Source organism: Chanodichthys erythropterus, chromosome 5 (assembly GCF_024489055.1).
Source record: "Chanodichthys erythropterus isolate Z2021 chromosome 5, ASM2448905v1, whole genome shotgun sequence".
Classification (NCBI taxonomy): domain Eukaryota; kingdom Metazoa; phylum Chordata; class Actinopteri; order Cypriniformes; family Xenocyprididae; genus Chanodichthys; species Chanodichthys erythropterus.
Window position 1 is genome coordinate 35,485,351 of NC_090225.1, and position 12,036 is coordinate 35,497,386.

The 12,036-nt window shown below is 36.1% G+C and overlaps 1 protein-coding gene across 3 annotated transcripts in view; it reads left to right on the top strand.

The window, feature by feature from the left end:
- Window positions 1-12,036, top strand: part of prkg1a (protein kinase cGMP-dependent 1a) — a 98,094-nt gene that overhangs the window by 58,438 nt on the left and 27,620 nt on the right. For all 3 annotated transcript variants that reach the window (XR_010895241.1, XM_067386982.1, XM_067386981.1), the window contains exons 5-7: window positions 500-563; window positions 6,429-6,506; window positions 6,598-6,692. Coding sequence is in view for 2 of the 3 variants with exons in the window: in XM_067386982.1 (XP_067243083.1) it covers window positions 500-563; window positions 6,429-6,506; window positions 6,598-6,692 (237 nt within the window). In the remaining variant the exon portion in view is untranslated. The remainder of the gene's footprint in view (window positions 1-499; window positions 564-6,428; window positions 6,507-6,597; window positions 6,693-12,036) is intronic.

A 12,036-nucleotide genomic window follows, 5' to 3' on the forward strand; every position in this document is an offset into this window, starting at 1 on the left:
TACAGCTTTTATTACGTAATCTAGTTAATGCCTCGGCTTTGTGGCTAATGAGCTCAGCATATACAAATTAGCCAGACACAAACCTTTTCCTCCATTACGCAACACATGGCCAGATATGTTTAGAAATGTTGTACTATGGTGATTGAGGGATATTATTGTTGTTTCCGTGGCAGAGAGCATCTCTGGGTTTATTTCGATGTGTGATGATGACCAGCGTTTGAACCGTTTCAGCTCAGAGAATAAATTCACCTGTTGTACAGTGATATTCAGTACTAAATTATATGAAGTGTTGGGAAAGAAATGAAATAGTGTTGTAAGTTTCTGTGGATAATAATGAAATATTTGTGTTATTTTGAGGGAATAAACACTGAAGTTACATAACATTAACAAACACCAAAAGACCATTCAGCCTTAGATAAGGATCTCTTCCACCATACATTTAAAGATGTGATTGTTTCTTTTTTACAACATAGTGACGTAAGTTGTCTTTCACTGACAGTGTCCTGACATTCCGGGGTCTTTCAGAAGAAATATTGAGCAAGCTGGCTGATGTCCTCGAGGAGGTAAGAGATCTTTAAGCACACACACACTTGGGCACTTAAATCACAAACCTTCTCATTTTGATCATTTCAGTGAACAAGCAGCTTGCATTTTCTGCAGTATGAACTTTTGGACACCTTGTTCTTAATAGCAACTCTTGGCGTCATGTCTGTGTTAGCAAAGTCACTGTCTCAACATAGTGTTCATTCTTCGCAAGTCACCTTAAAAAGTGTGTAATTTCCTTCCCAGACATTATCTATTGAAAAGTCAAAAGTTGGTCACTGGTAAAACATCTACTGTAATATAATGAAGTATCAACTTTTTTATGTTGCTTGCCAGTCTAATTTAATATTATATTATCATATTTAGTATTAAATATACTATTATAGTATTATTTAAAAGGTCCAAGCACCATCTGACACAAACCCATATGACACCAGGTGGCACCATAATAAGGAAATTTACATTTTGAATCATAACTTTTGAACCCTAAGGAATAGAAACAAAATCCCCCTACAAAATGTACATCTCTGCCAACATTTTTCAGCCATTTTGAATTTTCCTAAATAATTACTATTTTAAACTGCCCCTTGGCCTTTGTTTCGAACTTCACCAACATAGGCACACAGCAGCTAGGGATAGTGCTGGCAAAAATTCTGGTTCTGGTCATCTGGGATTTTGGTATAGCGATAAATGTTATGATTATAATTTTTTGGAAGTATTACAACACATGTTGTTTTCTTGTGGTATGAGATAGAGCGTTTGGACCCGGAAGCACTTCAGAGGGTGCTACAATTACAAAAAAAGCCATTATAACTCTGCAACCATATGATCCATATTGGTATGCATTTTCTTTGGTGGACGTCCTAACATATCCCCTAAAACAGGGATGGACAACTCTGGTCCTGCAGGGCCAGTGTCCAGCAGAGTTTAGCTCCAACCCTAATCAAACACACCTGAACCAGCTAATCAAGGTCTTTAGGATTAGTAGAAAGTTATAGGCAAGTGAGTTATTATCAGGGATGGAGATAAACTCTGCAGGACACTGGCCCTCCAGGACCGGAGTTGTCCATCCCTGCCCTAAAATAACTTGGATACTTCACAAAACATGGCCGCCAGCAGCCAATCAAATTACAGCAGCTAATAACATCAAATCTGAATGGCCTACTGCTACAAAAATAGATATATTTGTACATTTTGTGAAAATTAATGTGTATGGATTTTTGTGAAACTGGCACTAGAGTGGCACTATAATAAGCAACCCTTTATGTTTTAGCTTATAACTCTACAACCATGTGTGACAGAATCAAAATTCTTATTTCTTCTGAATCCTTGATTCAAGCCCAAACAATAGTAAATCTAATTTTTAAAGAAATGTAAAAATTGTATCTGCCATTCTAATTTGTTTAAAAAAAAAAAAAAAAAAAGATTTTCTTATGCTTAATTATCTGTTCTTCGATATTTAACAACTCAAACTGCAACAAAAGTCGCTGTCTCTTTGCTGCCATCACTGCTGCTCCTTTTCCAACAACGTACATGACAAGCTGGTTCTTCTTCGGCTTTTGCCTTGATACTTTGGGTTACACCATCAACATAGCCTATGGTGTAGGTTAGATGCAGAAGTATAAATCATCCTCAACTGTTTAAGGTTTGCAAAGATGAACTCTACCTGTAGGATCGTTTCCTTCATTTCAAACCGGTTCTTTGGTTTAATAACCCATCTGGACATGCTTATTGCCTCATTTGGTGCTACACAAGGAGCATTAACGCTACTTCAGATGTGTGTCTTGCGTCACACGGAACTAAAGTTTGCTTCTGTTCAATTCTCTGAATTGAACCTCTTAAAATTACCCGCTTAAAATAACGATTCATTCAAGAATCAAACATCACTATGGTTAATTTCAAGCCAAGTGCATTCTGTGATTCTGTGTTCACCTATTCACTTATCTGCATTCCTTATTGAATTAAACCCCACACTTCATCCTGTTTCTATCTTTACCCTGTTGTGTGCTTTCAATGATATTAAAGTATTTGTATATGTTGATCTATTCATTCACATTGTGAGACTTAAGCATAGAAAATGTGTAAAAATTCCATCAAGGACTGTTTTTCTGTTTTTGCAAAAAAAACTTACAACTCAAGTTATTTAAGCTAATTTATTCCATCAATCATTTAGGGAGCATTTTTAGACTTTCTTGTCTTTTAGTGATTCAATAAGTTGTAGTGGAGTGAATCATAAAGTTTATTATACTCTTTCTGTATAAGATGGAAAATAACCTTCTCAGACAACATATGATGTACACTTTGCACTAAGTATCAAATGAGAAAAATCAATGTTTTATCCAATAATAGTAAGAGAAGATGAGCCGTAGCCATTGTGATTGTCTTAGTCATCAGTCAGTCTATCATTCACAGACATAAAGGTCCACATCACCTCTCCTTCACCTCGTCAGCATACAACATTTATCACTGGGAGTGAGTAATGGAGACCCACAGTTCCTTGTGTTTAGGGGTGAAAGGTTGTTGTTTTCCATTCTGTGTGGATTTGGTAATAATCTTGCAGTCGCTGTGGTCCGCCTTTGTGATAATACATGATTCACTGCCTAACACTAACACAACACAACAACACATAAAAATTGGTTTGGCTCTGATAATTATATACATTTATGTGTAATCAGTCTTATATAGACCATCGGATTTGTACTGTTTGGACAGCGACTATGATACATCTGCAGCTGGGTAAACATAGGAGTGGACAAAGCTTATTTTTAGAAATACACATCATAATGTTGGTCACTGGTAAAACATAATGGAATATTCACTGTTATGTTGCTTGCCAGTGTATGATTGTATTATTTTAGTGCTATTTATATACTGTTTTATTATGGATTATAATATTATACAATATTATACTATTTTTATATTATATACTATTATGGAATAGTCACTGTTACTTGCCAATTTTATTACTACTAGTAATATACTATTATCTAACATTTTGAATTAGATTTTATTTGTATATTTCTAGTCTTCATTTTAATTTTTGTTTAAGTGTTAGTAATTTTGTGCTTTTGTCATTTTAATTTATTGTTTTATATTTCTATTTAGCTTTTATTTTTATTTCAGTTTGTCATTTTAGTACTTCAAATTAAACTTATTTCAGTAAGTTTGTCAAAGCAACACTACTAATTTTCATTTAAGTTTTTCATCTGATATTTATATTTTATTTATTTCATCTTTATTTCAATTACCTAAAACAATATTTAAAGGGTTAGCTCACCCAAAAATGAAATTTCTGTCATTTATTACTCACCCTCATGTCTTTCCACACCTGTAAGACCTTCGTTCATCTTCTGAACACAAATTAAGATATTTTGATGAAATCTGAGAGGTTTTTTTTTTTTTTTATCCTCCATCGAAAGGACCAGAAAAGTAGTAAAAACATCTTTAAAATAGTCAACGTGACTACAGTGGGTGAACTTTAATATTTTGAAGTGACGAGAATACTTTTTTTGTGCAAAAACAAAACAAAAATAATGACTTTATTCAACAAATTCATCTCTCCCCTGTCAGTCTCCTACACTATTTACGTACACTAGTCAACATATACAGAGCCAGCGTTCGGACATAAACATGGAAGCTCTGCAATGCGTTCACTGCGCCAACTGTGTAACAGACTGACAGGGAAGAGGAGAAATTGTAAAATAAAGTCATTGTTTTTGTTTTGCTTTTCATACAAAAACTATTCTCGTCGCTTCATAACGTTAAGATTGAACCATTTTAACAATGTCTTTACTACTTTTCTGGACCTTGAATGTGGTAATTTCGTTGTTTTCTATAAAAAAAAACAAAAAAAAAAACACTTGGATTTCATCAAAAATATCTTCATTTGTGTTCCAAAGATGAACAAATGTCTTGTGATTTTGGAATGACATGAGGGTGAGTAATTCATGACAGAATTGATTTCATTTTTGGGTGAACTAACCCTTTAACCCTTGCTATAGTTAACAATAACAACACTGCTTGCTAATGTTTTTATTTTTGTCAAAATATACAGCTACTTTTATGGAAGCTTGTTTTGGCCACGGCATAAAACAAAGATATTTGTGACTTTTTCTTAAAATTTCGAGTTTATATCTCATAATTCTGACTTTATAACTTGCAATTTCAAATTAACATCACGCAATTCTGAATTGTGGGATGTGAACTTGCAATTGCAAGGGAAAAAATTAGATAAAAAGGAATTACCATTTTATTTTAAATTCAGTGGCAGAAATAAGTTTCTATAACTTTTAAATGGTCTTCAATAGCAAAAGATGTATTTTTGGCAACGGAAAGGTGCACTTACCAAACTTCAGGCAAACTTCGACCCATTTGTTTAGACCAGGGGTGTCCAATCCTGCTCCTGGAGGGCCACTGTCCTGCAGAATTCAGCTCCAAGCCTAATTAAACACACCTGAATCAGCTAATCAAGGTCTACTAGGCATACTAGAAACTTCCAATCAGGTGTGTTGAGGCAAGCTGGACCTAAACTTTGCAGGACAGTGGCCCTCCAGGACCGAGTTTGGACACTCCTGGTTTAGACTAATGTTCATAATGCTAATAGGTGATGTTCACTAACAAAACAAAAATAGAAGAGCAAATGTAAGGAAGTAGCATCAAGAGTGAGTATTTATGAGAGTATAGATTGGCACTGTGAGCTCTGTGTCATTAAAATGACTCACCTGTCAATCATGGTCTCTCAGTGAGTATCAGCAGGTCAAACTCTCATTCCAGTCCTTGAATCATTTTGTGATGTGATTTGTTAAATTAATGTTAGTTAGAGTGGAGGGAGTCTCTTTAGCTAATAATTGATCTTAAATGAAAAAATGAACCAATTTACTGAAGCTTTTTGAACTTAAATGTTAATTTTGCCAGAGGGAACGTAATTATGCTCTGGGGAATGAAAGTCTGGCTACATGGATGGAATCTGTCCTCCCGCCGTAGTCTTTGTGGTCACTTATATTTGATGAAATTCCTACTAAAATTGCACATATAGTGTAGCTGCCTCAATTTAGAGTCCAGATATATCTGCATCTTACTGAATATTCACACTGACTTGAGTGCTTTCCATTGAGAAGTATTCAAACAGTCTAGCTACAGTGGCACTTAAAAAAAACACTTAAGCTACACTCAAAACGGTTGAACATCAAACCAAGTGGCATTAACTGGCTTAAATAAAGGTGACAAATAAAGATAAAGGTGATAAATTAATGGATTTGAAGACTTTCAAAAAAAAAAAAAAAAAAAAAAAATCTGGTTCTCTAATGCTGTAGTGGAATGTTGTTATGCAATACTTTTAGGACCACTGTAATTTAAAACATTAAGAAAAAGAGCCGGAACTGCATTAATGCAGCAAAATCTGCCTGTTTAAAAACATACATCTACAACATATTAATGAAAAGGTAATCATAAAAATAATCTATATATAATTAAAATACATTTGAGGTTTTAAGTATAAATCATGTTAGTGTTTGTTTACTTCGGATTTGTTTCATTTTAAAAAGTCTCCTCTCACTGCCTGTGTATGTGTGGGTGTTTTGTTGGAGGTCAGACTCTAGGTGATGTTGGAACAAAGTGTTTGCTTATGTCAGAGTCTTTCTGGGCTTCAGGTTCCTTTCTGATGGTCATATCTGATTTCAGACTGATGTGTCTGGAGGTCAAGGTCTTAGAGAGCACACTGAGGGTCAGAGAGATGTTGTGCTGCCTCTTTTCTGTTTGGAAATCTGCTGGGTCTTAAATCTGCACATCCTCTATTCATACCCTCTTCATTGAAAATACTACGTGTTTTTCTCCATCTTTTTCCACATCATCTTCACATCCTCAAACCAATTTTCTTTCTCTTATAGACACACTATGAAGATGGCGACTACATCATTCGCCAGGGGGCAAGAGGAGACACATTCTTCATTATCAGTAAAGGAAAGGTAAGTCTATTTCAGTGCAAAGTGCAAGCAGTGATACTGTGAGGATGAACCCATGATAATATTTCTTCCTCTTCTTCTCACTCCTGTCCAGGTGACGATGACTCGAGAGGACTGTCCGGGTCAGGAACCAGTCTACTTGCGGTCAATGGGGAAAGGAGACTCGTTTGGGGAAAAAGCCCTACAAGGGTGAGATTGTACTCTACACTACTGTTAAAGTCAGATTTAATGCAAAACTTAAACTCAAAACAGGAATCTCACAAAACCTGCCAAGAACATGTTCATTGTTCACCTAAAAATCTCTTGAATTAACATTTACACCCTCCAAATACTCGTCACTGTAATGCAGAAAATCTCATTCTCCTTACTCTAATAAGAGAAAGATGATAAGAGTTTCTTTTCTGTTCTATTTATAGATAAATATAAATAATTAGTGGTACTGGATAACAATCGCTATTGAGATTAAGGGTAATTATTACAAAAATCTTAATGAAGTCTTATTTTTTCTTTTGATCATTCAGTGAAATGTGACCTAGACAAGTTCTTGTGAGATTCATTCAACCTATTAGTTTTTAAAGGATGTGGTGACATCTTGTGGCAGCAAAGAAAAAGCACTCTTGGAATTGAAAAAAGTCTTGGATTCATACTGTTTGGAGTTAGGGGTGTAACAGTACACAAAACTCACGGTTCGGTACGTACCTCGGTTTTGAAGTCACGGTTAGGTACAGTTTTCGGTACAGCAGGTGGAGAGAAAACTAAACATAAAATTGCTTTTTTTTATTATTAAACAGAGGTTTACTGAACAAATTGTGTTTTTGTCTTTAAATATATTAAATTAAATTAAAAACTAAAAGTTTCTTAAGGATAAAAAAAAAAAAAGATCTCTGCTAATGCTATAAACTATGTAAGGAGCCCTAACTTGAAAGAAGCCCAAACTATTAGCCTAAACTCAATTGCTTTTTATTTTTAGATAAAATAATCAACACTCAAATAACAAATTGTATGCAAACCTGTAAGCTGCACCTAAGGCAGTTTTTGCATTAACTTCTAAATGTTTTTACTCCAATTCGTTGTTGAAATATAATCGTTTCTACACAGTGGCTGTTATTTTAACATCAGATTTATTTAAACATACATTAAATAGCCTAATCAGGATATCACTAAAAGATTAAGTAAAATAATGAATATATTGGCTAATACAGTGCATATATTAAGCGAAAGAGTTCATTTCTCTAGCGAACTAACAAGCTGTGAACACTGAAAGACTTTTCTGAGGTAAATGCATCATGACATATTGTTGAATACGGACGCTTTCATTGATGTCTTTCCACCGTTGAAACACTGAATGAGCGATTACATGAGATATGACCGTTTCAGTAAGTTGTACTGAATCTTGCAACATACCTTCAGATGTTCTTTCATGTTTATTCTGTAACTAGTATTAAGGAGGAAGAGATGAACACATTCACTTGCGCTCCGCGCTCGCGCTGCCGGTTGAACTGAGGCGCCTGTACAGTGATCTGTCACCCCACATCAAAGCACGTCAAAATGGCATTTTCTGTTTAAACTTCATGATTTCGTGGACAGAATTTGAAGGATGACACTTTGTTTCTTATCGAAAGTAACAAAACGCAGAGCTTATTGCGGTTATTGGTGGTGAATATTGGTTGCAATGTAATGCTTCGGTACACACGTGCACCGTACCGAAAGCCCTGTACCGAAACGGTTCGGTACAAATACGTGTACCGTTACACCCCTATTTGGAGTAGTTGCACTTGCATAGCAAACACAGTTTTCTCATACTCTTACAGCTGTGTTAGAATACGTTTATTCAGGAGTTATATTATGCAGAATCTGGTGTTTTCTACCAGGGATCTTTCTAGTTCCTTGACGATGTTCCTAATTGAACTGCTAAAAATGACCTGCTCCAGAATTCAATTACCTGGTGTTGTTTTTTGTTATTGTTGTCTTTATTTATTTTATTTTATACATGTGTGCAAATGACTTCTGCTTGAATAGACAATTCAGGCAATATGATCAACCATCAATGTTTATGAATCTATGCAATCTTTGTGATCTTACTTTTTAAATGTTATGCCCTCATTATACATATGCATTAGAGCATTGTAACGTTTCTGTGGACAAGCAACACCCATGGATAGGAATTCTCTAAATTGACTTTAATCATGAACACAGGAGAAGTAAGCATTACGAAAGACAATAACCGACAGAGGACTGAACAGGGAGATTAAATGCAGGGGATAATAAGGAACTAAATAAGATACACCTAATTAATCACAGGAACATAATCAAAATTAAAGAGCAGGAAACAGAACAGAATATCAAAATAAGAGTCAATAACCGTAACCGTAACCCCCCACTCCCGGAAGGTGTGTCCTCGCGCTGTAACAACGTCCAACTGTGGAGGGAGGAAGGAAGAAGGCTTTGGAGGTGGGCATGGAGCTGGTGATGGACAAGGACCAGGAGTCATCGTTCGAGATGTACACCATGGTAGAGCCGACGGTGGGAGGAGCCAGGGTGGAGCTTTGAATGAAGGGCTTGACAGACGGAGGTGGAACCAGGGTGCGTGGAGTATCCGGCGGAGCAGGGTGACATCCACGGCCCGAAAGCCCAAGGTGGAGCTGCTGGCTCACGGGACTGAGGCAGAGACGGCTGGCGGGTTACATTAGAGGAGCAAGATTTCCGGGCAGGACCAGAGCATCCAGGTAGTCGAACGAGATCAGTGGAAAAGGCGAAGACTTGAGGGCTCGGGAGGGAACTGAATCCGTGGACCGTAGATCGATTAGGCTGAGGTCTGCTCCTGGCTCAGAGACGGATTGATGATAATTAACAAACAGGAACATAACAGAAACTAAACAAGCAGGAAAACATGAACTAAAGGAAACAGAACAGAATATCAAAATAAGAGTCCATAACCATGACAAGCATCCTGCAGCAGGAACACCTACTAGCTGCCAACAATAGAGGAACGCAGTAAAATTAATTAGTTAGAACAGGGAATAAGGGACATGGGGAAAGACTATAGACTCAGAGATATCATCAGTTATTTCTATTCTATTCTGTTTTAAGGGGACTGTTTACCCCTGATTATAATCCTGCGTTTGGTTGTGTTACTAGGAAACAGTGATCCTGAGAGGGTGTTGATATGCTCCGCAGTGTATCAGGTGTCCCGCTCGGCAGTCTTCTGATGCGAGCTGCGAATGTGTGAACGGAGGTGAAATTTAGGCCACGGTTTTGGAAATCAGAACATTGTGCACGGTCACTGTGATCCCTCAGAGACCAATTAAATATCTTCTGTTAGAGCTGCGTCCTTATATACGGCATGTGGGTGGGTAACACTTTACGGAGATCCTTGACAGCGTCCAAAACTTGATAGAGGAATCTCTTGATCCCAGGATTAAATTCATGCGTGAGAGTATGTGCATGCTGAAGCATTTGACACCTGATTGGTTCACAAACACATTTGGCAGTGATGATGTGTCGATTTTTCATGCTGTGTTTCCTCAAGCACGTGGATGTGTCCCACTTAAGGCAAATTTACCCCCACACCTTAAAGAAATAGTTCACCCAATAATGAAAATTCTGTCATTATTTATAATGTTAAGTCATTCCAAACCCATATGACTTTTCATAAAACACAAAATGACAAATTTATAAGTGTCTAAACTTCTCTTTTCCATATAGCAAACAGGGATTTGGACAGTCTAACTCCATTAAAAAAAATAAATAAATAAATACAAAAAGCACCATAAAATATTACAGAAGTCTCATATGCATTATTCTTTTGAATGGTAGGTTTTGTCCCTTTGTATAGCCGTTTTAAGGGGAAAAAAGCAATTTCAGTATTCTGCACATTTGTATGTGTGTGTGTGTTACACAGAAGAACAAAATTAATAAAGGACTGGAACGTCATTTAAGGTGACAGATTTAAATGATGACAGATATTCCTCCTCTGTCTCTGTGTTCAGTAATATCATGGAGCAGCTGTGACCTTTGCAGTAGTGTTATTGTGTATTTGTGCTGTGACAGCTTTAGAGCCGATATGTTGTGAAGAATTCTCACCTCTGCAAGTGTTTCACTGGAAATGGATCCGACAGCGAGTGCGTGTGTGGTGTCCGGCGGTATTTGCTGTTGGACCCAGGAGCAGACGCTCCATTTGTGTGTTTGGGTGTGTGTTTAGCATTTAGTGACCAGCCCGTCTTGCTTTCAGAGAGTCGTGCGTGGGAGCTCTTCCTCGGCACAGCCAATGATGGGACAGATGTCACACAGTGATTGTTTTAGTTTTAATAGAAGTGTACTGTACTGTAGTGGTATATGTGCGTGTATAGCTGTGCTCAGATCAGACAATAAGTGAATAATGCAAAGCATCATGAGGTCAGAGTGGGATTCAGACTCTGATGACTGCGACTGGAGCGACAGTGAGGAGGAGGACAATCAACAAACTCTGAGGCACACTGGCTTAATTCTTTCATAGAGTTGAAATAGCTAGCTATTACTATTTTAGTAACTTACTCTAGTAATCTACTGTTTATGCTTGAGATTATATTTATTTATTTAATGGATTATTTTTACCAGATTGTCCAGCATACATTTGAATTTCGTTACCATCTTATTATACCGTCTTAACGTTAATTTGATTGCTACATAATTCACCACATAAATACTATCATTAGTTATGTGTATTTTTATTAGTAAAGTATTTTATATTTATATTTTAATATTTAGACAATTATAATGATTCATTTTTCATTATTATGCTGGCTTGACAAAGGCTTACTATTTAAGCTGCTACTGCTGCTGCTTCTAGCTTTAAACCTACAACCACCGAACTCGGGTCAGAACTACAGACTGTTCTGACTCTGGTTGATATCTCTCTTCTAACTGATCAGAATTACGATTTTCATTAAACCGACAATAAAACTACAAAAAGTTCCATAGACTTTCATTGAGGGGGTCAAAACATTTATACAATAAATAGAGCATTTGTATTTATTCCAATAGAGTATTTAAGCTTCATCCAAGTATCTATCACTAGCCAAGCTTAGCAACACGATTTTGTATGTTAAAACATGCAAAATCATGCTAGCAACATGTTAATTTATGTTAACATGGTAATTCATGCTAACAATGTGACAAATATGCTAAAATCATGTTAATTGCTATTTCATGCTAACAACATGATAAATCATGTTAGCAATGTGTTAGTCCATGTTAGAAACATGTTACTTCATGCTATCAACATCTTAAAACATGCTAGCAGCATGCTAATTCATATTAGCAATGTGCCAAATCATGCAAGTGCTATAATATGTTAATGTTGTTGACTTCAAGTAAAACCAGTAAAACCTTTTATTACAAAACATTCAGACAGGACTTTGTCAATCCAACATCAATGTTTGTTTACATTTATAATACTTATATTTTAATAGTTTTAATATTACTAAATCTGTTTATCTGATGAAATATTTCTGTATAATTTTTTTAATATTTTATAATTTATAAATTTATAATA